The sequence below is a fragment of the Micromys minutus genome, assembly GCF_963924665.1.
Source record: "Micromys minutus genome assembly, chromosome: 6".
Taxonomy (NCBI): Eukaryota; Metazoa; Chordata; class Mammalia; order Rodentia; family Muridae; genus Micromys; species Micromys minutus.
The window spans coordinates 22,568,575-22,595,232 of record NC_137975.1 but is presented as its reverse complement, the minus strand read 5'-3'; the positions used below and the strand labels follow the sequence as shown (position 1 = coordinate 22,595,232).

The window sequence follows — 26,658 nt, the reverse complement described above, 5'->3', positions numbered from 1 at the left end:
CCCTGATTTCCAAAATTAAGTATCTCTCTTCCTTAATTTTATATCTCATATTTAAAACGACTAGTCATCCATCTAATTTTCCTCCAGGGAGACGGTGCAAAGACCCAGGCGAGTTGGTCAATGGAAAAGTAGAGATACTGTCTGACCTTTTGCTGGACTCAAACATAGAATTCAGCTGCTTAAAGGGGTAAGTAAATGATTTTCTTTTAATCAATTTTATAAGGAGTTAACACATTGATGCTTTAAAGAATAAAGCCCTGTATCAGTTTATAACTTGAAAAGTTCTTGCTTCTACTCAGTTTCTACTCTTTTGTGTTCTGACAAGAAATGACTGACTAGTTTATGAGTGTCTTTTCAGCATTTATTATGTAAGCATAATGGAGACAAATACTGTTACTAATATCTTATCCCTTTTATACATGGTTATCTGACTTGACACATTTTCTTTGAACTTTGATTTCTTTTCCCCTCTCAACTGCATTGCTTTGTACTCAGTGGGGTTTTTGTTACTGAAATCTATATTTCCATATGCAATGTATTTAGAGATGAGGCCCTTTGGATGCAGGTTCCTCCACTCAGACCCCAAAACAAGAGTTTGTTTCCTTTGCATCAGTTGCAACTTGGTAAGCGACCAGTTTTCAACCACTGAGACAGCCTCGGCTCAAAACTTCCAGCCTTCAGAGCTGGGCAAATGAGGTTCTTAATAACGAGCATGTCTTGCAGATGAACACATACCCCAGATCCTTGATCCTCCTGCCCCCTGTCTGCTCATTGCACATGTGTATCATGTGTGGGGGTACTGCATTTGCTTCCCACTGTTGTGACAAAATACCCATGATTAACAATTTACAAGGAGGAAAGATTTATTTTGGCCCATGACGTTTGAAGCTTCAGCTTAGAGTATCTGAGCAGCATAACTCTGGTGTGTTAACAGTGTGGAGCAAAACTGTGCACCTTGTGGTATTTTGGAAGCAAAAAGAGTTTAAAAGAAGCTAGATCTTGACCTATCCTTCAAGGGTATGGTGTCATGGACCTAATACTCTCACTAGGCCCAGATTCTAAACTTTCCATCTCCCCTAGTATCTCTACCAGCTTGGCACCAGACCTTCAACCTGAGTCTTTGAGGGATATTCCATAAGCCTACTATGGCAGATGAAGTTTTGCAAAGAAAACCAGAGCTTATCACAATTTATTCAGTGATTCCCATGAACAGACTTCTGTATGTTCCTGATCCCGTGTTATAACATACAATTCTCAGATTCACTACTTTCTGAATGCGGATGGCATATAAATAGGTATTTCTATTGTTATATTTCCAGGAGTGTGATGACTGTTTCACACCAGCAGTTCTCAACCTCTGGGTCACAGCTCCTTTGGGGGTTGAGCCAGCTTCTCACAGGGGTCACCCAAGGCCATCGGGAAACATATTACATTATGCTTCATAACAGTAGCAAGATTACAGTTACGGAGCAGCAAGAAAAAAGTTTTATGGTTCTGGGTCACCATCATAATTGTTAACCCTTTGTCCTCAACACTCACCCTTCCTTCCTCTCTTTCTGACTTTTGCCATCTTCTGATGCTACGTGTGTATAATTTTATCCTTTAGGATATTCTATACGTGGAATCACAGAGTGTGTAACACTTTGAGATTGCTTTAAATATGTAGAATAATTCTCTGGGCGTCCCACAAAGGAATGCATGTCTGTAATGTCCCCTGTCTTACTGCTGAGTGTTTTACAGTCTAGAGTGTGGTTCACTATTTGACCATCAATGGGTACGTGAGCTGTTTCCCCTCATCTCCAGTGCAGACAACTTTGTAACTATAAATACATTTGGGGGAGTGAATTTGAACTTGGGTAATCTATCTCTTGACTGTAATTTTTAGGTTAATAATTTGACACTTTTAAAAGACCTTACTCACTTTCTGAAGTGAATGTGCCATGTCACATTTCTACTTGAAAACAAATAAGTCCCCTTTATGATTCCTACCAGCACTTAGTGTTGCTGGGATATTTATTTGTCACAGTGTTACAGTTTTACATGACAGCAAGCTTTATTTTTTTTTCTTACAACTTTATTTTTTAAAAAAGAAAGATACATGTACAGATTTTTTAAAGCATTTTGGCATAAAACTATATTAATATATTTTTGTCAGTACTTGATTTTTTTAAAAGGTTTGATAGCATGCATTATCTATTTAATATTATGAAGACAATTTGTGGAGAAGTTGGTATTATGAAGTTCTACTCCCCAAAAGTCATGGATTTCATTGTTATGATGTATTCATGCATATTTATACCTATATTTTTTCTAATGTCTCCAGGACCAACATATTAGAAGGAGAGATCTTAGTGCTGCATATTGCCCTCCCCCAAATAAAAAAATGTGACAAATGTTTTCAAAATGTTAATATTTATTCTATCAATATAAGATAAATCCTTTAAAAATAACACTTTAACTTTCAAATATATTTGGGTCTACTTTGAGGTTTTTTATTCAACAATGTTAGTCTGTTTAAATATCTACACATTAAGTTCCTTGCTTTTTATTTTATTTTGGATTTTTATAATTTTGGTTTTTATGCTCATTTAATAGCTTTAAATTAAGAAGCAAGGTTCTATAGACACTTGGTGTACGTAAGGATCTCCTCCTTCCTTGGGGGCAACCAGATCTTGGGAGCCAGTATTTATCATTACAACACATAGCAACAGACCAAACCTCAAATATTTCCCCTCTTTGTCTAGGCAAAAGGACGTTTTCTCTTATAAGAATAAACAACATGTAGTAAGAATAATTATGAAAATTGTGAAGAATTACATTATAATGCCTAGTCTATTTATGTTTGGCTTCTTAGATAAAGTATTCTATCATCTATCCGATATTGGTGAGTTCAGAGCTTTGTATCTCAATCCTAACTTGTATTGCCATCCTAAAAATATCTTTTAGACTTCGAACATCTCCTTAAATCATAAGCTTGTAGTAAGACTATGACTATCTAGTCTTCAGTCCCTTTAGAGAGCTGAGAAGGAATATGTATTGTCTGAGTATGCAGGAAACACAGATTCCAAAAATTACAGAAAGACAGAGACTGCTGTCTGTCTGGACAGTTTCCAGTATTTTCTATAATGTTGAAGCATCTATCTTCAGCCTTCTGGGCCAGAATATCTGACAGACCTTATGCGAAGCAGGGATTAGGAAGGACCTGCTTGCCTCATTGGCAGAGCCTGGCAATAAACTTCCCTGTGCCAGTTTGTCTTTGTTTTCTTTTGCTTTTCTTCTTCTTCTCCTTGTCCTTGTCCTTGTCCTCCTCCTCCTCCTCCTCCTCCTCCTCCTCCTCCTCCTCCTCCTCCTCCTCCTTCGTCTTTTCTTTGACAGCATTCTGTCTGAAGGTGAGGCTAGGGCATTTCATTTGCCCTTTGGCTAGCTGGCTTCAATCAAAGCAATTCCATGTGGAGGCTTTTGATGCTCATCATTTTCTTCTAAACTGAATTGGGAGCTGCAACCAGACCTTGCTGGTATTACAATGCAGAGCCGAAAGCCAAACCTCAACAGCATGCACCACCACCGCCTGGCTCTCACTGTAGTTTTAATTTGTATTTTTCTGATTGCTAATGTTGTTGGACATTTTTCCACGTTTATTGGCCTGGCTTCTTTTCTTATAGACTTTAATCTTCTGGGTTTAAGGCTTCATCCTCATGAATCATGATTATTTCCTTATTCAGATATAGAAAAGGGTTGGCTGTGCCATATGACGATGAGGAGTAGGCACATACATTCAATTTATAATAATCTAATGTAGAACTGCCTTTCCTACATTTAAACTTTCCTTTCATTCTCAAAATGAGCCCATTTGGGTTATAGTATACTTTTCTCTCAAATCATTTCTCCATTCTGATGGGTGACATTCTATTTATAAATGTTTCATTGTTATTCAGGGTAAATGGACATTTCCATGTGGATCATGTAGGACTTGTCAAAAGCAAACATGACACAATAGCAGGTACAGAGTGAATGGTTTATAATGGCATGCCAAGCTTTAAAACTAGAAAATTCAAATAAAAAGAAAAGCAGTTTGCATTAGTAATATATCTTGATCATGTATCACAAGCAAAGTGCTTAACCCCCAGTGAGCCATTCACCTATTACATCCTGGTTTGTAACTTGCTATGAAGCAAATCTACATAATGAGCCAAGTATTGAGATTCTGGGTGCAGGACTCTATCAGGAACCTAGCCCTCAGCTTGCGCAGCAGCCTGGTCACTGCTGTTGCCATGGACAACTGCAGGAGCATCCGGGAACAAGTGATCCTGCATGAAGGTAGGAGGCTCCTCACGCACGCTCAGGAACATGCCTTTCAGACTGGCTACAGCCTGAGCATGCACTTGATGGCCCGCAAGTGCTTCTGATGGCGCAACTCACACGAGAAAATCACAAACACCATGTTTCCATCGAGGCAGGAGAGTGAAGAGGACAAAGGCCTCTGTCCACAGCCTAGACCATAGCGGGAATGGATCACTGCTTGCAAAAGACTTCCCCACTCAGACCTCCTCCAGAGCACTTGCTTTGTTCTGATCTGCACAAACCAGTTGTACTGGGAACCTGGCGAGAACCAGGCTTTCCTTAAAGAAAGCATCAATGTTTCTGAGAATCCACCCTGCCGCCCTCACATATACATGCCTTCCTGTGGTTCCTGTCTTTCCTCCCAGAGAGTCAGCCTGAGCAGGTACTGGTTTTCTGGAGTCAGACAGCCTGGTGTCATCTAGACGGGAACAGAATGGAACTCAGGAAAGCAGGGGGTAATCTGCCAAGATTTTCTCCTTGTATTGGCAGAGTCAGGATTTTAAGCAGCAACAATAATGATTTTAATTGGAACCACCTTGGCAGAGGGGCATCTCTTGTTTTATGTTTCAGGTTTGACTCAAATCACTACACTTGTGTGGAGTCCCATTTCCCAGACAATATAGGGGAAATTAGGATTACTTCTTGGGGAATTTAATTCCCTCCTAAAAGAATTTAAGGATGGGATCAGTTGGAAACTCGAAGACAGTTTTAATACAAGTAAGCTATGTGTATCAGCAAAACCCAGAACAGTAGAGTAGAGGAGATGCTGTTTAAGCCTGAATCAAGGCCGGACACACCACAGACAAATAACCACTCACTGAGTAGAGGAGCTTTAGAGAAAAAGTCCGGAAATCCAAAATACCAGGGATGCCCAAAAACATCAATGAAGGTATGCTTAAAGCAAAGATTGAAAAGAAAATTATTCCTTTCCGAGTAATTTCAACAAGTGGGCAAGCTTACAGACTTGCAGGGTTGTGTTCTGTAAGAGGCTGTACAAGAGGTGGGAATTTTGGGAAGGAAAAGCAGTATATCGCTAATTATTCTGCCCACCTCTTTAGCGTGGCTTAAGATGAGCCCTTCCAGAGGTGGTCTGTTGACTGGGTGCTTGACCTGTCCCATCTGGAATGGTTGATCTCTCCTCAGGCTAGAGATGCCATTTTCTTGACCAGAAGTTGTGTTTGTTTGTTGTTTTATGGGCCTTTGTTACCATTCTGGGAAGAGTCTCTTTGTTATCCACAGCATGCATATGAAAATTGAGATTTTGAAATTCACAGAATTCGGCATCTTTTTAGGCCATTATACTGGGAGAAAAGTTTCTGAGTGAATCCTGGAGTGTGTTTGTGAAAGTGGGTAGATGGGTTGGTTAAATTTTGGGCTCTTGCAGTCATGATAGGAAAGAAAGATTTTTTTTCTTTTTACATTAGCTACAATTATCTTTGCACTTTCCTCAGAGAAGGATGATTATGGTGGGGTTGTCCAGTGGCTTCCTGATGACCACTACTCCTGCATGCGTTAGGACCTAATTTTTCACTTTCAGCACAACAATAAATAAATAATAAAGAAAAGAAGGAAGGAAGGAAGGAAAGCAGGAGGGGAAAAAAAAGAAAAAACAAACCAGTAGCCACAAGATAGATAAGGGGAGTTTTGCATTTCTTGTGCATGGCTTCTTGGTGATTCTGCTGCTGCCTTTCACTGTAGTGTAATGAAACCATGAAGGAATAAAGCACGGTGGGCACATGCACATCAAACTATGCTTTGAGCACCAAGGAAGTTCTAATACATAGGAGATTGTTCAAGGATTTGTTCCGAGAGAAGAGTTACATTGTTTCTAAGATTATAATAAGTTGCATTGAGTTTAACAAGAATTAGAGCTTCAGAACGATATGTGTTCTTCCTGTTGCTTGCATTATGCAACACTTAGGAAAGTTAATAGATTGTTATAAACAGAGGAAAGAATGAGAACACGAGCCCCTGCTCAGTCCCATGAGACTGAGCTTCAAGTTGGTTCTAATGGGAATCAGTGGTCACTAGAACATTCATTGTATTTTAGAATGGTGAATAGAATTATATTTGTTCAACATTTCTGTGTCAGTGCTGTTAGGGTAAACTGCAGTGAGATCCCAGACAAACTCTTGACCTGTCTTTCAGCTATCTTCTGATTGGCTCAGCAACTAGTCGGTGTGAGGTCCAAGGTAATGGAGTTGGCTGGAGTGTTCCTCTTCCAGAATGTGTAAGTAAGTAAAGATTGATTCCTTCTGACATGATAACATGACAGTCCTACTATTTGCATTCCTTTTGCTTCCTGGACCCTCCATTAGACAGAATTTTAGATTTACAATGATACCCTTACTCCTTTCTCTCCCTTTACTCATCAAAGCTGTCACGTGTGAGCCCCCTCCAGTCATTAGCAATGGGAAGCACAGCGGTAGAGATGAAGACCTATACACATATGGCTCCATAGTCGTCTATAGATGTAATCCCAGCTACACTCTCCTTGGCAATGCCTCCATTGTCTGCTCTGTGATAAACGACACAATAGGTGTTTGGAGACCACACCCTCCTGCCTGTGAAAGTAAGTCATGGGGATGAAATCTGCTTTAAATCATCCTCATTTTATTATTTTTTTGTAGTAATTGGGTGCATGCTGCTGGGGGAGTGACAGTAGTTAAATACAAACTAACGGTTGCAATAATGAACTAATTCATTTGTTCAGCCATTGGAATGGTATAGACTATGTGATAATAATACACATTACAGTCCTGCCATCTTATAGGAAAAGCTTTCTGTAAGATCTTTTGCACTGCATTGTTACCCCAGGAAGTTCACATTTGTACAGTAGGCAGCATTGTTTAGATCATCCTCATGCCTTTCTGGCAAAATCATCCACAATCAAACACAACAGGAGACTGCAAAAGGAGAACAGACAGAGGCTGGAAGTATTATCAGTGTTGGCAAGAGTCCAATGAGGAATGGCCTGGTGTGTAACAGGGTTATACAAAACAAATGCCTGTTCACTTCAGGTGGGTATCAACTGACAGGACAAAATGTGAATTCACCAATGTCTACCTTGGCAAAACCAATGAGCTTATCAGACATGTTACAGAGTGGTTAGTTACTGAGCACCAGTAAGGAGTTATTTATAGAGCCCCACTGACTCTTCTGGAAGCTGAGTCATGGGAATGGAATCATGCAATACTGTTTTCAATGAATCTTTCACTTTCTAGACACTCTAATATTTCCCCAAGGCCACGTGCAGGAGGAGAAGAAACCCAAGAACAGCAGCGGCATCTCCACAGATAGTCCCGTGACCCTCTACTTGAGCATGTCAGTAGCTCTATTGCTATTCCCACTGTATTGTTTGCTTTAGTTGTCATGGCGACCAGGGGCATAAAGCTCAAAGTTAGTATCATGCTATGCCAGAAGTGAAACATTGCTCTATAACACATACTCAGAATGGGAAGTGGAGACACTGTGGGGACAGTTTGAAGTGGGACATCTATCACTATCGTCCAAATTGAAGGGGCTTTAGTTGTATCCCTGAAATAGTATGAAAAGGAGTAAGTAGGACCTAGTCAGCAGGAATGGAAACATCTGGTTGGGTGGGGACTAGAACATAGGATAGTGTTTGTTCTCTACTGTGAGGGGCAGGTCTCTGATGCTCTCTCATCCCATAACCACCATGTCATGGCTATAGGCTGTTGATCTACAACCAAAACCAAACTGGAAATTAGACTGAAATATTGGAAGGATTTGGATCCGTGGAGTTTGGGCTTCAAGATTTAGATGCTAGGCTTGGGTTTTGTTTTTGTCTTTGTTTTTAACTGAGAAAGTCAACTTTATCACAATGACTAGTTTGATGAGGTCTCAGTTTTTTCAAGATGACTAGAGAATATGTCATTTTTAAATGTTTTCCTTGCACATACCTGACATAAAGTTATATTATGAACTGAGTTAAAATGTTATAGGCCAGAGCTACATTATCTTGGGCTATCTTTACTCCTTTAAAAGTCATCCACTGTCCACCCCTGTGTCTAATCTAGCATCCTTGTGACTTAATATTTTTAGTAAAGTATTAGCTTTCATCAAGTTAAAAAATGTAAGAATTTCAAAGCTACATCAGAGTTCTTCCACTGTAACCCATCTATATGGGGCCTCCACCAATACATTTGGGAAACACTTTAATTTGCAATTTTCTTTGTTCTCCCAGTAATAAAATATCCTATAACCACTTTCACCACGAAGTATAGTATTTGGGGAAATCTGAATCTGTGTTCCCAGGGCATTCACACTGGGTTCAAGAGAGAAACTGTCTTTAATTCCTTTTAAGGTGAGAACTGGGTCAGCCACGTTTCCTGGAACTGTAACAATCCCCACCCACCAAGCGACATCTCGTCTGCTCTTTCTCTCTTACTACCTAGATGTCTTTCCTGTGTTTCTTTAGAAATTGTCTGTCATCAGCCACAGATTCCAAAGGGTGTCTTGGACTCTGGATTTCGACACTTCTATACTTACAGAGATGCTATTGAAGTCAGTTGTAAGAAAGGGTTTGTCCTCAGGGGCAGCAGTGTGATCCACTGTGAAGCTAATGGCGAATGGATTCCTGCCGTCCCCACCTGTGAACCCAGTGAGTACACACTGTGGAGGAGCTGCAGGATTGATCATCTACAGTTATACAGAGTAGAGGTGGGGTAGATTTACGGACACAAGGCCACTTTAAACTTCATGCTTTTATTTTGTGTGTGTATGTCTCTCTCTCTCTCTCTCTCTCTCTCTCTCTCTCTCTCTCTCTCTCTCTCTCTCACACACACACACACACACACACACACACGAGCACACACACACCACCATGCACAAGTAGAGGTCAGAGAGCAACTCCTAGAGCTTGTTTTCTTTTGCTATGTGGGTCTAGGAGATGAAACCCAGTTTTTCAAGGTTACTAGCAAGCACCTTGACCCATTAAACCATCTCACTGTCTCCCGAAACCCACTTGAATGCAGTAATCACAAAAATAGATTTCTATTTTATTTGTTGCCAACATTTTTGCTAGAAGGAAGATTTTTTTCAGTAATCTCTTATTTGAAGTATTTCATGCCAAGATTCTGTTGGTAATATGGATCATATATTTATTCTAAAAATCTTTCAATATGGTGGGCCAGCATGCTCATTGAGTAAGGGTGCTTACCCCCTGAGCAAGATTACTGGACACTGATCTCCAGAATCCACATGGTGGAAGGTGTTAATGAAAGAAATAGCTCTCATCTCAAAGGAACACAGAAGATGGTTTGTACTGAGGCTGACTAAGGGTGACAGAGATTTCCTCAAATTCAATCTTCCAATAAAACAACAGCTTCATGATTTTTTAAAATGGAACCAGAAGGGTATGAATCATGTTAGTGGTTACATTCAGTATTCAGGTTCCAGCAAAGTGGGAAACCTCTGTTATTTGCTTTGGATGCTGTAGGGTTACTTTCTCAGCCCTTTAGTTGGTGTGGAACTAGGAGTTTGTTGAACTGTGGAGTTGACACATGATTGTACATCAGAAACCAGCTTTATTAAGAGAAAGGGCCTTTAAGACAAAGAACATTAGAATGAGACAGCATAGTCAATTAAAAACAGCATAGCAGGACTTTAAAGAACAAGAAAATTAGATAAGGAATGGATAGATAGGTAGAAAGATAGATAGATAGATAGATAGATGATTGCTTGACAGACAGACAACAGATAGATGATATACAAATAAATAATAGATGTATGATTGATGTATAATAGATATATTGGTAATAAGTGGATAAATTGATGAAAACAGATGATAGGTAGATAGATAAGTAGATAGATAGATAGATAGATAGATAGATAGATAGATAGATAGATAGATAGATAGATAAGTAGATAGAGACAATAGTAATTACTATGAGAGGGAGGGTACAGGGGACGATAGATCTTTTTTAAGTTCTAGGGGTCTGGCGGTAAGTCTTACACAATGACATTTAGTCTGTGTGACAAGGAGCATAAAGAAGCCAGAAAGTGCTTAGCACCAAAAATTAGGAGTTATAAAATCGGAGCACAGCAGTGTCTCTTAACTCTTCATCCTGGGAAGAGAGAGCTTGCACAGATGAAGGGCAGGTCTGATTTCTCAGGTTGTGGGATCAGGCTTTTTAGAGTGGTCAGCCTCTTACAGAAGCAGGCCTTACTATGACATTTCCTTTTTGTTTAGATTTTTTTAAAATATAGAAGAATGAATTTATAGGTAAAGAAATCAGAGGAGGGGGCATAAAGATTATAGATAGATAGATAGATAGATAGATAGATAGATAGATAGATAGATAGATAGATTGGTGGGTGGATAGATGAATGGATAGATATGTAGATAGAGAGATAGATATAATGATAGATGATAGATTATCTATATTGCATATAGATAATATAATATATTATATAACACACATATATGTGTGTATGTGTGTATGTATTATGTATGTATTGCAGAAATTAGGTGGTAGGCTCTGAGGCAAAGTCTGACATCCAGAATTAAGAATAGGGAAGACAGAGATATCCCATTAAATTTGTGTGAGGTGTCAGTTGTCTGGGCAAATGACTGAGCAGACAGACAAGAGAAGGCAAGACAGACACAAGTCTAGAGGTCTATGAAAAGTTTTGAAATTCATATTTGAACTGAAATTGGTAAGACTAAGTGAGGTTAACAGAAGAAATAATGACAGAACAGACACTGTGAACGTTTTTATTCTTGATATTTTAAGGTAGGTTAGGGAAGACCGTGGAGAAGACAGAAGAAGGTAAAGGTAGGCTTTAATATAATTGGGCTTGTTACAGGTGTGTCTAAGGTTAATTATTTTAAGTCCCAGTCACAGAATATTGTCATACACGAAGGAAGATAGTACACTGATGACTGACGAGTCAAGGCTAAAATATCTCTTCCAGAAAAATTTTGGTGTTGGATCTGTGACACTTGTCACTCTTATAGAAGTCTGTCACATACATTTTAACTACACAGGTCTAACTTGTTGGAGCTTCAGCACAATGTGACCTCTTATTGGTGACACCACATTGCTTGGTGTGTGGCGCTGTTATCTCACATCACAAATGGCTAGGCGCTTCCCCAGACCCGTGTGTGAATGAGGGTGAGGAACCAGGAAGGTCTCTAGGAAGAGAAACTACTCACCAGAACCATTGAGGAAGAAATATTGGATCACATCAATCTACAAATCATTAAGTCCTGGTGTGGGATTTTTTTTTTGTTTGGTTGCTTTTTGTTTGTCTGTTTGTTTGTCCTCTTCATTTTAATTAACATCTTAAATGTGGGGTTTTAAAATTAGAGTAATCCAGAACTCAATATGTCCTAAAGAAGTTACTAATGAAGGAGATGGGTATTTGGAATTAAACTTAGAAGAGATCTAATCTAATTGGTTGGACCAATTAAGATAGATGATTTGGTAAGCAGTTGTTTATATGAATGTCCCAAAAGGATTAAATCTGTAAAAAAGAAGTCTTGATGATGGTAAGGCCAGAGGCTATCCACATGAAAAACATACAAAAACTCATAAATATTATGAAGCACAGCTGAACTTTTTAAAAATCAACAATCTTTGTGGGACATTTAGCTACAGCTCAGACACAAAGCCCAGATGGTTTTCAAGGGATCAAAAGTTTGACAACATCCCAAATAGTAATTTTGATTGAATCAGATCTAAATTAGTGCTCATCAGTTATAATAAGCAATTCACAACAACCTTTAATAATCAAACTTACTTTATCACTGTCTCATTTTTTTGCAACTCAGACTCTCTACAGATTGCTAAGGATTGCTAATGTCTTTACCTTTGGCTTAGGCAAAATGTCTTCTCTGTTCATCTTGCTATTCTTACATCCCACTAACATGTTTTTCTATGTCCTGGTTTTGCTTTATTTTGCTTTTTGAAGGCATGATCTATTAAAAATATAATTTGCCAGCCCAGGAGGAATGAATTATACTTGAATTGCATTTACAGTCAAAGCTGTAAGAGGCCTGTTAAGCAGTTTGGATTATATATTATCCTGTTACCAACAAAAGCAGAAAGTGTAGTCTGTTAACCCTTTAGTCACTAGTTACTTTTAATACTCTGAAAACGACGTTGGTAAATAAAGTCCTTATGTTGAAAGGGAAAGCCAGGAAGTTGCTTCCAAAACACAGACACGTGCAGGTCATCACATGTTACCTTTGCTAAGTAATGGTGTGACAGTCATTTTAAATGCCATTCTTGAGGCTCTCTGTGCCAATTCCAATGACATATCTTTATGTTGGCTTTTTTTTTTTAATGGCCAGATGGTTGCATCAATATACCAGATATTCCGTATGCTTCCTGGGCGGAAAATAAGTTTTCATTCAGACATTTTGAAGTATTTGAAGTTGGGACCAAATTGGAATACCAGTGCAAGCCCGGCTATCTAGCGAAACTGAGTGATTCACAGACTGTGACTTGTCAGGAAAATCTGACTTGGTCGGATTCCAATGGATGTGAAAGTAAGTGACCTCGAATTCGGAAAAGCTATTGATTGCCTGGTTTTCTTGAATTATTAATTGAATGCAGTGAGTACAATCTTTGAAATTTCTTGGAGCCTGTCTAATTCCGTGGGATATGGGTAATTTTTGTAAAAATTCAGGGCACCTATGAAAGTTTGTATTGTTTTGTGATTATTGTTTGAATGTTGTATATTTGCTGATTAGTTCTAATTCTGTGATTGTGATGTTAGAATTTAAATCTATACAACAATTTCCATCAGAGATTTATTTGATAGCAGGTTATCTTTTATCTTTTAGTTTTTAAAACATTCTTTTCCTTTTTTTGTATCTTAAGATGACATGAATATGAAATGATATATTTTACTGGTGTATGTATTTAGCCTTTTATTATTATGAAATGACCCCTTATTGCTGTAGTTATTGTCTTTAAATTACATTCTCATGTCAAAATAGCTCACAGCTTATTTAAGTTTTCTTTGTGTTGTATGGCTTAGTTTTATTCTTTCTGTTCAATATTTTAAAGGCAGGCTAATGTGCAGTTATTTAGTAATTCACTTGAAATTATGACATGTAATTATATAACAGCTCCTATATTGTATATTATGTTATATAATATTATGATATATATATATATAATTATGTAACATTTTTCTGCCTTTTTGTATTGTGATCTCCTTGACTTCTTTTGAATTAGTGGTTATTTTTCTCTCTGTGTGTCTTTCCATTTGTCTCTTTTTCTTGTGTATCAAGAGCCTTTAGCCACCGAACTTTTTCTCTGGAACCCAAGCATATTAATTTTAACCTATAACCTTCTTCTAGCCCTTGCTCCCATACATTCATGGTAACCTAGAAATACAACTTCCAAACTTTAAATTACAGAAAGCTACAACCAACAAAAATGCAGGGTTGTTGAGCCCAGTTCTAATGACTATATCTCCAAAACACTCCCATACCTAAGTCTCAAGGAACATTTCAGAAGACAGGGTGGAAAGATTGTAAGAGCCAGAGGATCAGGAACTGTGCTGTGAGAGTGTCTCCTTGGAATGGCAAAAGCTACACCAGTACAGTCTCACCAACATGGCTGCCTAAACATGGATGGAACAAGGACAGTACTAACAGACATGGCAGAAGGGATAAGAAAGAGCCTATGCAGCCTCAGCCCTAAACAAAGGACCCTGGGTAACTAAGGAATTGCTGAGTAGAAGGAACAGTCGCCTGCCCAGGGAAGAACACACCGACTGGTTATCTAAATCCAAATGTTCACCCTTTAAAACCCCCTCTCTCTCTCTTGATGTCTCTCTCTCTGTCTCTCTGTCTCTCTGTCTCTCTCTCCCTGTCTCTCTGTCTCTCTATCTCTCTGTCCGTCTCTGTCTTTCTGTCTCTGTCTCTCTGTCTGTTTTGTGTCTCTCTTTCTGTCTCTCCAACATACACATAACAATTAATGGAGAAAGGATCTCCAAATTTGGAAGAGAGCAAAGAAGCGATTTGAGGAAGGGAAGGGAGAAAAGATGTAATTATATTATAATCTCAAAAATAAAAAGTCCCACCATCTTTAACAGTTTCAACTTAACATTAAGAGTCTAAGTACAGAATCCAGGAAGTCTCTTAACTGGGAACATCTCTACAATAAAATATGAAGTATATGGGTCTACTATTTAATGGCATATACCAATTGGTTTGGTTCTAAATGGAATAACAGAGATGCAGAAAGGGAATATTGAATTAAAGTGAGACTAAAACCCAGTAATAAAAACACCAAATTTCTCAGCATGATGAGAGTCTTCTGAGCTCCAAAAGTCATCTTCACCATTTCACACAGTGGCCTCTCATGTACTGCTTGCAGAGACCCCCAACCTTATTACACACCAACTGTCTTAATGGCTATCTGAAACTTTTCAACAAATCTTGCATCTTTCATTTTTAAAACAAGTGTCACATGGATGGCGTTGGTTGGTGATGACACATGACCTTTTGGAGTACAGCTATTGTGAGCTCTGCTGCTTCGCTGGATCAATCTACAGAGTCACTTTTCTAAGAAGTCATTTTAGATCAGGGAACCCCTGCAGCTACACTGTCATATCCAGCCATCTGCTTTTCACACAAATTTGGATTTTTCACAAACTGGTTCTTTTGATGGGTGGAGTCTTTCCCACTGATCCAGAGAATGGGATTCTTTCAAACCGTAATAGATGTTTTCCCATGTGTGTGCACTCTCCTTGTCTGCAGTTTTAAACTTGTATGTACATTTCTGAGGATTAATTGTGTCATAGCTTGAATGTTAATATGTTTTAAAACTTCCTCTCCCAAAGACATTAGCTGACTACTTGTGAGTTCAGCAATACTCAAGTTCTTGAGATACGGGCAGAATGAAGCCAGATCCTTGTGAAGAATAGCATGTGGTCTCTAGTCCAATCTCAATAGGGTTGTTAGTTTTTCCTCTCTGGGACTCAGGAATGAACTGGCATTCAGAGTCTGCACTTGACATTCCGCTTTTACAATCCCCTGCCATAATCCTTAAGCTCTGTTTACAGGTATCTAAATCCCATGGTCCAAACTCTTCTTAAACCAGTTCCAAAACCTAAAGAATATATGCTCACAATATAGCAGCAAAAACCCCAATTCTTAATACAAATCTTATTTTATTTTCTGATTTCTGAAACAAAAGACCTTATGAAAAGCAACACAGGGAGTTGGGAAAGATTAAATTGACTTTCGGGTATAGGGGGAGTCTTGTAATAAATATTTATTCTCAATCAGGGGTTTCTACCCCACATTTGATTATTCAGTTCCAAGATAAAAGACACACATGGCCTTTCTACTTATAATAAGCCTCTTTGAGCACTAATTCTGGACAAATATCTACCCTCTATGCTATTAAAATCTATTTCCTAACTATAACCCCAAAGTACTACTTACTATGTTTCATCTGGGCTGCTCTTAACTCCAATTGGCCAGCCCTCATGGCCATGCTTTCTTGACTCCTAACCTGTGACATCTTTTTCCTCTCTCTACCTTCTTCTCTCTCCTAGTGGTTCTTCTCTGATCCCAAGCCTGGAACCAAAGCTCTACCATCTATATCTTCTGCCCAGCTATAGACTGTCAACATCTTTATTCACCAATCAGGGATAACTTGGAGGCAAGGTCACATGGCAACACCTGGGTCTACATGCAGAGATCTCTGGAAGCAACTAGTATTTAGCATAGTAAAAGACCACACTTCAACGGGGAAGTCAACCACAGGAGATTGAATCCTGTTCTTGGTTATTTCTGAAGCCACTTGCTTTATTGAGCCCAGGACCCAGAGCAAGAGTTGCTTATATTCACCATGTGTCTTTCATTCACAGTTAACCTAATCTAGACAATTCCTCTCAGACATGCCAAGGGGTTAACCTTATCTAGATAGTCTCTCATAGGCATAAGTAGAGGCTTATCTAGGAGATTTCGGAGACCAACAAGTTGACAATATTAACCGTTAAAATTTGCTTAATATTACTAACACTTTCTTAATTGAGTCATTTGGATTTTTCTGTGTATTTCATCTGTAAACAGTGATGATTTGACTTCCTCTTGTGACTTTACATTAAAATCTTTTCTTTCACCTTCTAGATCATTGTAACTAGGACTTCCAGTAGTATCTTGACTCAAAGTGGTGAAAATGGATATCTTGTTTTATTCTAGATCCTGTAGAGAAATAGTTTTTATACTTACTTTACTCAGAGATTTTTAGGTAAAAGTGTTTTGAGTCATATTAAGAATGTTTTTATTTATATACTTATGCTTATTTATTTCATTCTGTTATATAGTATATTGTGTTAATTGATCTACTTGCTACTATTATTAGAAAGTAGTCTTTTTAATGTACTGTTGGGTTTGGGTTGGTAGCATTTTGTTGCAGTTTTTTTTTTTTTTTTTTCAAAAAAATATTGGTCTGTAACTTTCTTTTGTTGTTTTGCCTTTGTCTGACTCTGGAACCAGCATCCTATACAGTGAGTTTAAAAGAACTTTTACTTCAACTGTCCTACGTAATCTGAGAGCTGGTGTTAGGGAAACCCTCTGGTTCTCTTCCTCCCTTTGATTAAAAGAGTTTTTAATTATTGTTCAATTATTATTTATCAGTTTTCTCTCTCCTTGTGGCTCAATCTTCATAAGGCACATGTGTCCAGAGATGGATCTCTATATGCGTACATTTCATATATATATTCCCCACTGAAGGCAGGCAGACCACAAACTGAAGACCTGCCTGAACATCAAAGCAAATTCAAGATGTTTATCACATTCTTTGAGTCAATGGTTATTGCTGATATTTCAATACTAGTTAACATCCCAAGTCAAGCTTTTCCATAAGCCAGGAACTGAGTCTAACAATGTTTCAGTGATGGGGGAGGGGACAGGGTGGGTACTCAAAGCCCAACCTTACCACAAATCTGCAGTTATTATGCTCTTAAGGATGAGTGCTGAGGCTTCTAAAAGGGGAAGTCTATTAATACTAGACCCTGAAGAGAATCCTCATTTAGAATCGCTGGCTTGTACTTAGGTGTCACAGATTATGCCTGAGGCAACCAGTCCTGTGGTCAGCTGGCCAAGGAGTGACCAGACTGTCTGGGAATGTGTTGATGGCCATAATCAGCAATGCACAGGATCAGAACCAGGGGCCAAGACCCAATCTTCTATACTTGCCTGCTCTTGCCCACTTTTGACCAGAGAGTGCAGCAGCCTACCAAAAGTAATCTGTATTGACCCAAGCCTCTTTTCTATCTCCATATGGTACCTTGGTAATAGTGGGTCTAACTTTGGGTAGTAGCCTTTGAACAAGGAATATTATGCTCTGCTTATGTTGGGTTTTATTATAGCAGGAGTTGCAAAATAAAGTTTTGAACTTTCTTCCTTATCCTACTTTCAGCAGATGGAGTCTTTCTTGACTGAAGATTAAGGTTGCTTGAAGTTGAGGGGAGAATTAGAAACTATGTTTTGGTCATTAAATCTGATAATAATCTAGGTCCCACTAACTTACACCTCAATAGACCCTTGAGAGAACATCCTTAAGCCCATACCATAACAGACAACAGAAAGAAAATTCCTTATGCTTGTCCTTCAGAAGTTTCAGATTTTCTTTTGCCTGTGGAGATTCTGTCCCTAGACACTAACCCAGAAGTAAGGGCCATCGAGTTCTGTCCAATGATGGCCATTGAAGCAAATTAAATACTGGATCTAATATTTATGTCAACTTTGTTTTCTTTTTCCCAAGCAAAAGGCATTTCTCTTCCAATTGTAGTGCTTAGAGTTGGGAACAGGGTTAAGGTGCAAGCAAGCAGCAATGACCCATGCAACCCATTTTTTCTTACCTTCTTTGAGACACCTTCTCCTTTTACTAGGCTTAAAATAATTATTGAGGCTTCTCACCAGACTCTCCGAACTTTTGTGAAGGTACTTTTTTGATGCATGAGTGTCTTCTTCTTCATCATCATCATCATCTTCTTCTTCTTCTTCTTCTTCTTCTTCTTCTTCTTCTTCTTCTTCTTCTTCTTCTTCTTCTTCTTCCTCCTCCTCCTCCTCCTCCTCCTCCTCCTCCTCCTCCTCCTCCTCCTCCTCCTCCTCCTCCTCCTCCTCCTCCTCCTCCTTCTTCTTCTTCTTCTTCCTTCTTCTTCTTCTTCTTTTTCTTCTTCTTCTTCAATAACTTTTGGTTGAAAGTTGATTTTATCTATATTAGAATGACTACTCAAGCTTGTTTCTTGGGACCATTTGCTTGGAATTTTTTTCCATCCTTTTACTCTGAGGTAGTGTCTGTTATTGTTTCTGAGATTTGTATCCTGTATGCAGCACAATGCTGGATCCTGTTTATATATCCAGTCTGTTAGCCTATATATATTTTTTTTAATTGGGGAATTGAGATCATTGATGTTAAGAGCTATTAAGGAACAGCGATTGTGGTTTTTTGTTATTTTTGGTTAGAGATAGAATTATATTTTTATGACTATCTTCTCTTGGGTTTGCTGAAAGATTACTTTTTTTTTTTTGCTTTTTCTATGGTATAGTTTCACTCCTTGCATTGAAATTTTCCATCTATTATCCTTTGTAGGGATGGATTTGTAGAAAGATATTATACAAATTTGGTTTTGTCATAGAATATCTTGGTTTTTCCATCTATGTTCATTGAGTGTTTTGCTGGGTATGCGAACTTGGGCTGACATTTGTGTTTTCTTAGGGTCTTTATGACATCTGCCCAGGATCTTCTGGCTTTTAAAGCCTCTAGTGAGAAGTCTGGTATAATTCTTATAGGTCTACATTTATATGTTATTTGACCTTTTTTCTTACTGCTTGGTTATGTTCAATTCTTTCACCTATTTGTTTGTGTTTTCCTGTAATTTTTAAGGGATTTTTGTGTTTCCACTTTAAGGACTTCTACCTGTTTACCTGTGTTTTCCAGTATTTCTTTAAGGGAGTTCATTGTGTCCTTCCTAAAGTCTTTTATCATCATCATAAGATGTGATTTTAAATCCAAATCTTGCTTTTCAGGTGTGATGGGATATCCAGGACTAGCTGCATTGGGAGAACTGGGCTCTGATGGTGCCACGTAGCCTTGGTTTCTGTTGCTTATGTTCTTGTGCTTGCCTCTCACCATATGGTTATCTTTAGTGCTACCTGCACTTCTGTCTCTGACTGGAACCTGTACCCTTTGTGATCCTGGTTTTGTCAGAACTCTTCAGAGTCCAGCTGTCTCTGGGATCCTGTGATTCTGGGATCCTATGATTCTGAAATCCTGGGGTTTGTTGAGCTCCTAGGAGTCAAGCTGCCTCTGAGATACTAAAATCCTGGTACAACCAAACTCCCGAGGTACCGTTGTGTAAGAGCTCCTTAGAATTAAGTTTTAACTGGGTGTTGCAGGAGTGGGTGGGGGGCCAGAGCCCTGAGTTTGCTCCAGGCATAGGTACAAGCTAGAAAGAACCCATACCTATTGTCTGGGCAGGGGTTTGAGTTTCCCTGGTTCCTGTGGAGGTCCCAGTTATGCTGGATGTTGGAAAAAATACTGTGGCCTCAACTGTGATCTTGGGTGTGTCAGAGCTCCAGTGCTCCTAGGTGTGTCCAATCTCCTGGAATCCAAGCTTCCTCTGTGATCCTGTGATCCTGTGATCCTGGGCATGTTAGAACACCTGGGTGGCAGGCTTCCTCTGGGTGTTGTAGGAATGGATGCTGAATCATTGAAGGTCTGCACAGGGAACAAGTTCAGACTGGAAAGAACTCATTGTACTGGCAGGGTGGGGTTTCTGCGTCCCTGGATTCTGGGGACCCAGTTACTCCTGCTGTTGAGGCAGATGTTGTGTCCTCCTCACCTGTGATCCTGGGCGTGTTAAAGCACCTGAGTGCTGGGCTTCCTCTGGGTGTTGTGGGAATGGATGCTGAACCAGCACCCAAGGTCTGCTCATGGCACAAGTTAAGACCGGAAGTTTATTCTGCCATCTTGATAAAGTTTTTTTTCTGTTTTTTTTTCTTCCAAATCATGTTTATTGACACTAAAAGCTAAATATACTCTATCACTAACTGAATTTCTGTATTGTTTTGCATTAAACATTTCTACAATTTATTCAACTGAAGCTTTATGACTATTGAATAATTCTTCCCCTTCTCTGAAAGTAACATTCTATCCTATTTCCAAGAGTTTGATTATTAATGTCTTTCATAATATAGAGTGAAGACTTTGGCCAAATGTGTCTTTCCTACAGGCTGAAACATGTACATCTCTTTTAATCTCTTAGGGGTATGTTGCCCAACACCAAATATGGAGAAAATCAAAATTGTAAGCGAAAGGAGGGATTTCACTGGCACATGCATGTATGCCTATAGAGACTATATTTTCTATATTTGTAATGAAGGTTCTTACCCTATGTCTATGGATGGAAGGAGTACATGTCAAGCAGATGGAAAGTGGTACCCTGAAATGCCATCATGTCAGGCAGGTAAGAATACTAAGGGGACTTTTCAGTCTCCTTTTTCAGATATCTCAGGGAATTTTATGTAGGTCTATGAAGAGTAATTTTTAAAAAGAAGTGAGTTTGGAATTGTTCCTCTAATGCATATTATACAGAAGATCACAGATAGTATCAAAGCTATTGATCGAGTTGTAGACCAAGGTATACTGTCAAGAAGGCTTACAAAAGCTTTGACCAGGGAATATAGCACATTGAATATGATCCTTCGGTATCTTATGTTGTTAATGTTTCTGCATGTATTATCTGTTAACACTCTGGCCAAATTTTTAGTAAAATAAAATACTATCTCATACATCTTTATATTTGTATATCAGGGGGATGGCTTATATAATTGAAGAAACAATGGGGGACTTTGTTTTGAATGGGAAGGAAGACTTGGGTCTTGGTGACTGACATCAGCTTTTTCATTTTCTTGTTCAGACGAAGGCCTGCCAAACCATATTGCTCTCATGTTCCCAAACATATCAGAAACCAGCATGATGAACAAGCTCTATCTACTTGATCATGGTAAGACACTGAAAATATTATCATAGAGCAATGTTAATATCTTACTGTTGGTGGCTCCTTACTTCAACATGACAGAGTCTGTTGTGTGCCATAGTTTGGGTTAATATAAAAGCAGAGTTAAAGATGATAACTTGGGAGTGAGTAGCCGATTTGGGGCTAATATAAAAGCACAGTTTAAGAAGATAAACTTGGGATCTAGTAGTTAATTGGGATCGTCCTGAGAAAAAGGGTTGAGAGATGAGAAAAAATCATGGGAAAAAACAGTAGCCATCCATAATCTTAAGGATGACTGTAAGGGAAAGTTAAAGAAGTAACTTATCTCTGCTCTGAGGTTGTAATTTATATGATTAACATCATTTCAAGACTGCTCAGTCTATATTTCCTTCAGTCAGATCTTGCATAGGCTTGGATTTTTTGTCAGATGTGGTATCTCTACCTGTTATTCATGATGAGAATTTCTTCATGTCTCAAAATTGCGTACTCAGTATAATTTCCCTGGGTGCAACTCATGAGATACTCCAGTGATTATCTTTGGCTCCAGATATACTATTTCCTGACCAGTATGTACCAGACATTTTGGCTCTTTGTCATGACCACAGCTTATTGCTACAGAATATGGTAGCATTCCCCTCGTCCACGCTTCCCTGTGAGGTGGAAGAAGCCCAGAAAATTTTGATGAAAGCAATAGCTTAAGATCAGTGTTTGGTTTTGTGTGTGTTTACTGATTGAACTGTTTTACCTTTGGTCTTGCAGGACACCTAGTTTACTAATCTAAAAATACATGTAGAAATGTACATTATGCAAATATTATGCAAATTGTTTGGTGGGATTCATTCTGACTAGCATGAACCATCCTGTCCCTAAGTGTTGTTCTTATTAATCACATAGTACACACAGATACTGACCAGCATCTTGGGAGGTAGCATCTCCATTCTAGGGTGTGTGTGTCTGTTTGTGTGTGTGTTGTATGTATATATGTAGGTATGTGTATTTTCTTATTTTCATTAATTTTTAAGGTTAACATGCAAACCAATGAGTTTCATTATGAAACTTTAACATATTAAACACACACACAGACACACACATTCACACACATGCTTTGAAAAAAAAAGAAGAAAGTCAAGATAAAAAACCCATCAATATAGAAACAAGAGAAAAACCAGAATAGAGCCTATTTTTCACAGAGAAGCTAGCTAGCACATTCCATGCCAAATGGTGTCTATGGAGAAGAGTTCATCCAGGAAAGTTTCCTGAAAGGCTCTGGTATGAGGAGAGCTGTAAGGTTGCAGCGGTCTGTGCTACAGGGAATCCAAGCCCGATGGCAAATGCCATAGCCACAGGAAGATGACACATGTACACTCTAAAGGCTGTGAGAGAATCTGACGGTGCAAGATTGCCAATGTACAAATCCCCCCTTCTCCGTTATTACACGGAAGCGGAGGCGACTGATTGGACTGTAGAACCATGGGAATAATAGCGGGGCTTGACAAAGGCTAAACACATCCTGTCTGGACCCACCAAGCAGAGATCGGGGCCACAGAAACCTGTAGACACAGCCTTGGACCGAGAAATCTGTAGTGCTTCCCATCATCCTGGTCCCAATATTGTCTCACGAAAACAGGGAACCCGTTCTAGTGCAGCAGCGCTCAGAAGATGATGGGTCATCCTTGTGCAACAGACCTCATCCCGCAGACTCCCGGGATGCAGCAGAAGTGAGAGGGTCTGACACACAGAGACATGCAGCGCCTCCTCTCCCCCACACCCTCCTCCTGGCCATGTCAGGGAGGAGCTGATCAGATGACTAGAAGTTTTTGTACAATTCAGTGCAGTATCCTAATTTTTAACAGAACTGTTAAAACTTACCAAAGGGAAAATGCCTATTCAGTAAGTAGTGCTAGGTGACAAAACTGGCCACCTATGGAAGAATGAAATTAGGCCCATATCTCTCATCCTGTACAAAGTCAACCCAATGTGGATCCGATGTCTTAACTAAGCACTGGAAATGTTGAGAAATTATAGAAAATATGGTGAAAACTTTTCAGAATATAGATATAGACAAAAGTGTTAGTAGAATTCCAATGACAGGAAATAGTTATTGACGAGTGGGGTTACATGGAAGTAAATGGCTTCTGCTCAACAAAGGAAACCATCCACAGTGTAGCAGAAGAGTAGAAAAGCCGTTCGTGCTACATTCAGATAAAGGGTTAATTTATAGAATATTAAAAACCAATGCAAACATTAAATAGATAAGAAGTCTTAGATTGAGTTTTATTGCTGTAAACAGACACCATGACCAAGACAACTCTTACAAGGACAATATTTAATTCGTGCTGGCTTACAGGTTCAGAGGTTTGGTCCAGTATCATCAAGGCAGGAGCATGGCAGCATCCAGGCAGGCAGGGTTCAGAAGGAGTTGAGAGTTCTACATCTTCATCTGAAGGCTGCTAGCAGATACTGGCTTTCAGGAAGCTGTGGCAAAGCCCAAATTCACATTGACACACCTACTCCAACAAGGCCACACCCTCTAATAGTACCACTCCCTGGGCGAAGCATTTACAAACCATCACATAAGACAATATAGCCAACGAACTGAAAAGATACAGATGGACAACATCCTTAACCATCAGGGAAATACAAATAGAAGTATTTGGGTTTTTTTTTTATCATAATGGCTGTCATCATGAAAACAGACATCTGCAAGGATGTGGAGAAAGAGGAAACTTTTCTCACTAGTAGTGTGAGTATTAACTAATGTAGCCACCAGCGCATCCTAGAGGTTCTTAAAACATTGAAAATATAACTAATATATGACCCAGCCATACGGCCTTCAGGCATATATTCAAAGGAGTCCATATCTTACACAGAGATACCTGCATGCCCACATTTACTGATTCACAGAGAAACAGAATCTGCCCAGACGACCATCCGCAGATGAGTGGACAGTGAAAACAGGGTTGCATATACACAAAGAGATTTTACGTGGCCATGAAGAAAGATGAAATTTGTAGACAAAGAAAAATTGCTAGAACTGGGGAAAGATTGCCGTGAGGTAACAGGCTCAGAGAAGCATGTGTGCTGCGCAATCTTTCCCGTGTTGCTGACACATGCGCCCCATGTTGCTCATACATGTGCTGTGCCGCCTTTCCCATATTGCTGAAACTTGTTTAGTTATATTTGTGTATGAGTGGGTCTGATTAGAGGCCAGGAGACCGGTAAGGTGCCCAGTAAAAGAGAAAATGGGCTTTCAGAGTGGAGGAAAGTGGGCTTCCAGGTCAGGTCTTAGAACCCGTGACCTGAAGAAGGAAGAGGGACAAATGGAGGTATGAACGGGAAAGGAGGAGAAACATGGAGGGGGGGGGATGATCAGCCAGACTGTATACAAATTCCACAAGGAAAACGCTTCCTGTGTAAGTAACTAGGGCAAGTGAAAAAATAAAAGGGGTGGGGGTGTTCAATGCATTTTTCCTTGCTGAAGTTTAGTGTTCCTTTGGTCTCATGTCTCCTTCATACCTGTTTTTCCCTTCCGGTTGAGAATGTCTTCACTCCGCCGGTCCTAGCGCACCACTTGTGAAGTAGAGAAACTGATTTCACAGGCTCAGATATGGGGATTGGCAACAGGTCATGCAATTCCTTGAGTCTCAGATGAGGCTCTGAGCTTAGTACGTTTTAGCAGGAACAAGCCTTTGTAGCTGTTAGTACTGAATAAGTTCTTGTGTGTGTGTGTGTGTGTGTGTGTGTGTGTGTGTGTGAGAGAGAGAGAGAGAGAGAGAGAGAGAGAGAGAGAGAGAGATGGAGAGAGAGAGACAGACAGAGAGAGACAAAGACAGAGAGACATGAACTTGGCAAGGTATTATTTAAATACACCCCCTGTACTAAAGTTCTTGTGTTTGAGCCCTAATGCAGTGGCATTATAAAGTAAGGGATCGGTGAACCCTTAGGGATGGATAGATAGATTATATGTTAGTCCTGGGGGTGAACTGTCCTGCTCTCTCTGTATGCTTTATTCTTTTACACTCACTACCAAAGCATAAAGGAGCCAGCCAAAACCCCCATTCCTTCCCATTTCAATGAACTAGCACCTAAGTAAGCTCACGTCTCTGTATATTACCCAGAGTACAACAGAAAATAAACAGACACCCCCTTACTGTGAGGCTTCTCTATGTGAATGCATTGGAAGGCAGGCTCTGTGGTTGAACTTGCTGTGTGTCTTGCGTATCTTTTCATTGGGTACATTTGCCTCTTTACAGTCATACCAGATTCACTAGCAATGCATAGAAAACACAATTACAAATTAATAACAGTAACATTTCCTGTTAATCAAAGCCTACCTAATTTTTACTATCTATCTAGTTATCTATCTATCTATCTATGTATCTATCTATCTACTACATATGTATGTATGTATGCATGTATCTGTTATCTATATATTATCGATCTAGCTACATTATCTATCTCTCTATATATTATCTAAATATTACTATCTGGTAATATTTAAGATAGGAATGGTAAAATTTAAATCATTGACAAAAACTATTAAAAATGAACTTTTGTTCCCCTCCTAAGCCCTAAAAGAACAGATAGCACATTAGCAGATGCAGCCCCTGTGACTCAGTTGCTGCGTATCTATTTAGAGTACTTAGAAACCAGACTAACTTGGGTCTAAGAAAGAATTTGTGCCTTTCGTAAACTTTTCACATCAACCTTCATTTCCTTCCAAGTATCCAAGGAAGAGGAGTCTCAAGGATTCATAGCTCATGAAGTATTGCACACTTGCCCTGAACTTTTAAGGTGGCCATCATCTTTCCATGCCCTTCTGGTTTCTATGATGCTCCTGGTTGCTAAGCTGATATAGAACAAAGATGAGGGATGAGATGTGACTGACTCTCACTGTCCTTGGTTCCTTCATCACTGTGCTAGCAACCAAAGGCCACTGTTTCTACTGAACTCTGGACCCAAGAGGGGAGGACAGTGAAAGGTGAATCCCTAGCATCCTGTGTTACATCAAGACTGTGGAAAGAAATGTAAGGCTCTAACGCATAAAAGCTACAGGAGATTTGGAAATTTATTAACATTCTCAGTTTCCTTGTTGGTAAAATGTTAGTAACAGGTAAAACTAATTTATAGCAATATAATGATAGAATTTATAAGACAACAAAAATTTGGTGAATAGATATACATACAGTTTTTCTCAATAGATGTCAGGATTATTACAGTTACCATTGAAATTAATAAGTTTTTCAGAACCTGAATTCAAGTATGGACAGAGTTTCTCATGATTTTCATTGTCTAATTCAACTTGATGCCCCC

The 26,658-nt window shown here is 39.2% G+C and overlaps 1 protein-coding gene across 1 annotated transcript in view; it reads left to right on the top strand.

The window, feature by feature from the left end:
- LOC308421722 (zona pellucida sperm-binding protein 3 receptor-like) overlaps window positions 1–26,658 on the top strand; it is a gene marked incomplete at its 3' end in the record, with an annotated part of 32,194 nt that overhangs the window by 4,455 nt on the left and 1,081 nt on the right. Inside the window, 7 exon segments of the mRNA XM_080918142.1 lie at window positions 88–187; window positions 6,490–6,575; window positions 6,719–6,913; window positions 8,783–8,965; window positions 12,662–12,859; window positions 20,611–20,811; window positions 21,265–21,351. Coding sequence (XP_080774268.1) covers window positions 88–187; window positions 6,490–6,575; window positions 6,719–6,913; window positions 8,783–8,965; window positions 12,662–12,859; window positions 20,611–20,811; window positions 21,265–21,351 — 1,050 coding nt within the window.